The 3,447-nt window shown below is 35.7% G+C and overlaps 1 protein-coding gene across 1 annotated transcript; it reads left to right on the top strand.

Annotated features, from left to right (window-relative positions):
- The first annotated feature begins 1,843 nt into the window (after positions 1 to 1,843).
- On the top strand, positions 1,844 to 3,310 carry LOC106881432 (uncharacterized transporter slc-17.2). Its single transcript, XM_014931818.1, has one exon. It carries the CDS (start codon positions 1,844 to 1,846, stop codon positions 3,308 to 3,310), a length of 1,467 nt encoding a protein of 488 aa, XP_014787304.1.
- Positions 3,311 to 3,447: the final 137 nt, after the last annotated feature.

The following is a 3,447-nucleotide window of genomic DNA, read 5'->3' as shown; positions in this document are numbered from 1 at the left end:
CTTCCGAAAATTTAGCCTACAAATCTCTTTGTAATCGTAATCTGCACCGTTTGAAATGTATTTGTATAAAATTTCATTTAAAAATACCTATTTTCCAGAATGTTATAGTGGGGGAATATCGAGTCCTGTGAATTTTCCGAAACTCCTCTCCCCAACCTCTGGGAAAGTTTTTTCAACAAATCTTTACATATATTCAATCTACAGGATACAAATTATTTGGTGAAGGTTTCGTTAAAAAGTATCTATTTTTCTAGAATTTATGAGGCAACATGTTCAGTGGGGGATGTTAAACTGTAATTATGCCTTTTCTTTTTCAATGAAAGTTAACGTTAACGGATTAACGATTAACGAAATTAACTTCTGTGTAAGATTTAAGAATTAAGGTTAAGAAAATACGGGTTAAAGACAGTATCGAAACCTTATTTGAGGCTAAGTCCCAGGTCATGTGTCGGCGAAGCACGTTCACCCCTTATGGCTACCAGGCATCATCACTGATACCTAGCAAACATTGTAACAGTTCCAAGAATTCCAGGATGGACGTTGGGTACATATTAAAATCTCTCAATACAGTGAAACTTAAAACCCTATTATCCCACCCGAGGGAGTCTTCTATGAACTGCGCACTGCATCTGGTGTTATTGCAATTGTTGTGCTAATATATTTTTTGTTGGTACATTTTGTCTTCTCTAGCTTTAACAAACACACACACACACACACACACACATATATATATATATACGTCTCTAAATATTTATATAATTATATATATATGTATGTATATATTTACGTAGTTAATACTCACATATACACACACGCACACTCAGACACACATTAACTAATATTGATTTCTTTTTTTGATACAGGGACATACGATTTAGAAAATGTGGAATCGGATAATTCTTGCCTGAACCAAGAACATAAATATGACGTAAAAAATACTCCAAGAACTTTATTTCTTATCTTCACCAAGTTTTTCCACCGACATTCACTGGCATTCGTCACTGGAAAATATTTCCTAAAGTTGGATATTCAGTTCCTGACACATTTTAAATACATCTTGTGGATTGCATGGAATGAGTAAAACCTGAAGCTATATTGTAAACGCCAACAAACAGCATTACTGATCTCACGTAATTAAACGAATCAAATAATACAAACCGCATTGCAAGAAGTTTTTCAGGAATTTACTATCATTCTGTTTAGCAGACTCCGATTTCCAACAAATATTGTTCAACTAAATCCCTCGAGAAATTGAACAGACATCCTACCGTAACCAATCGTTCACCATATATCTACCAAATGTTTTTTTAAATACGTGTGAGTTTTCATATCTACAGTAGACAATTGAGTGCGGTGTTATTCCCTTTTCCGAACAATACAGGTAATTGCAAAATACCAGAACCTATGTCACGGCTCTGCACCTTCACAGTTATCTTATTTCTTCATCGTTTGCTTGACTTTACCTGATGTTTCCTATTTCTAAATAAACAACAAAAGAAAAATTCTCGAAAGCCATCAAAATTAACGTTATTGATTGATAAATGACATCCATGTTTATCGGTAACAGAATGTACCAAGTTATTGTGAAATATTTTTAATAGTAAAGGCATTATAGGTTTTGGAGATCATGCTTCATTTAATCAATTCTAGTGACAAAACAACCATCATTTATTTCATGAAATGAAGCTGACCAAATGAAACAATAAATTGTCTATTTTTTGCGACTATCTTTTAGTTATTGATTCAATATTGAGAAATTATCTCACGTATCACTGAATATACTCCTTCCCAGACAACAAGCGCGAAATATTGTGAGAATCAGTGAAAATCAAAATTGACAAAAATGTCTGGATTTACCAATTGGATTAAGCGTTATTATTCATGTCGATGGAGATTATGTTATACCTGTACTGTTGCTTTGACTTTGATGCAAACATTAAAAGTTGATTTAAGTATGGCTCTTGTGTGTTTGTTGAAAACACCCAATCGTACAAATGTGGAAGTTAACAATACTACAAACAAGCAACATTGTTCCGGTTCAGATAATTATTCAATAAATCAAAATTTTGAAGGAGAGTTCGAATGGAGTGACGCATTACAATCGAACATCCTGACTGGGTTCTTCTACGGATATATGGCAACTAATTTTATTGGCGGTTTATTGGCAGACAAATACGGTGCGAAACGAGTTCTAGGGGGTTCAATTCTCTCAGCATCCATTCTTACAATTTTATACCCAAGTTTGTCTCGAATTAGTGGTTACTTTACGCTTGTACTAAGGATATTAACAGGCGCAGTTTCGGGACCCTTATTCCCAGCAATTCAGTCCTTATTCGGACGTTGGGGTCCGTCAAATGAAATTTCTGTACTGATTGGGTTTACATTTGCTGGTCAGTTTCTAGGTAATATTTTAGGTCTTTCAACAGCAGGTTACCTCTGTGTATATGGATTTGATAATGGATGGGGTTCCATATTTTATATATTTGGTGGATTATCGTTCCTGTTTAGTTGTTTGTGGTTTTATGTGGTTTATGATAATCCAGACGTCCATCCCACTATCAGCGAAGAAGAACGTTCTTACATTAACAGAACTATGATAAGTGAAAAGGTTGTTAAAAATGTACCTTGGAAACGGCTGCTTTCTTCACCGGCGGCTTGGGCCATTTACTACAGTTTGCCCGCTTATGCATGGACGGAGTCATTTGTTCAGGTGTTGCTACCTTTATATATGAAAGAAGCCTTAAGCATTAATATAATATCCAATGGTTTAATGTCGTCTGCCCCTTCGTTTGGTCTAATGGTTGGTCTTCCTCTCTGTGGAAAATTTGCAGATTTTGTGCATTCGAAGAAATATCTGTCAACTCGTTCTGTAAGAATATTATTCCAGTCGTTTTCTATGATAATTTCAGCAAGTTTATTGATTGCCACAGGATTCCTCAAATGTAACCAAACCATTCTAATAACTTCCCTCTTGTTTCTAAGTGGTATAACTTTATCATTTGTCAGTGGTGGTGTTCTCGTCAATAACAATGACATTGCTCCAAGTTATGCTGGTATTATATTTGGAATTGCGAACACTCTAGCTTCAATGGCTGGCAGTATCAGTTCCTTAACTAGTAACGCTTTAACCCCAAACGGTACACTCGAAGAATGGCAAATCGTGTTTGCATTATGTGCTGCTATATGTGTATCTGGAGCAATAATCTTTGCAATACTGGCAAGAGGAGAAATCCAAGAATGGGCAAGACCACAAGAACCCGGATCATGCGGTAATGCGGGTGGCGTGAATATAAATAAAATTGTTCGATAATATTTCCCAGCTAGCTTTTTAACCAGAGAAGTGGAGATATTACCATCGAGTATTTGTGCCTGAGTAGGCGTCACCAGCTCAGCATTTCCCTACCTTGTCCATAACAGAACGAAAGACTTGCAAATACATAGAAACAT

The sequence above is a fragment of the Octopus bimaculoides genome, chromosome 24 (genome assembly GCF_001194135.2).
Source record: "Octopus bimaculoides isolate UCB-OBI-ISO-001 chromosome 24, ASM119413v2, whole genome shotgun sequence".
In the NCBI taxonomy this organism is placed as follows: domain Eukaryota; kingdom Metazoa; phylum Mollusca; class Cephalopoda; order Octopoda; family Octopodidae; genus Octopus; species Octopus bimaculoides.
The sequence above is the reverse complement of the archived record's forward strand: the minus strand, read 5'-3'. Positions and strand labels throughout refer to the sequence as shown.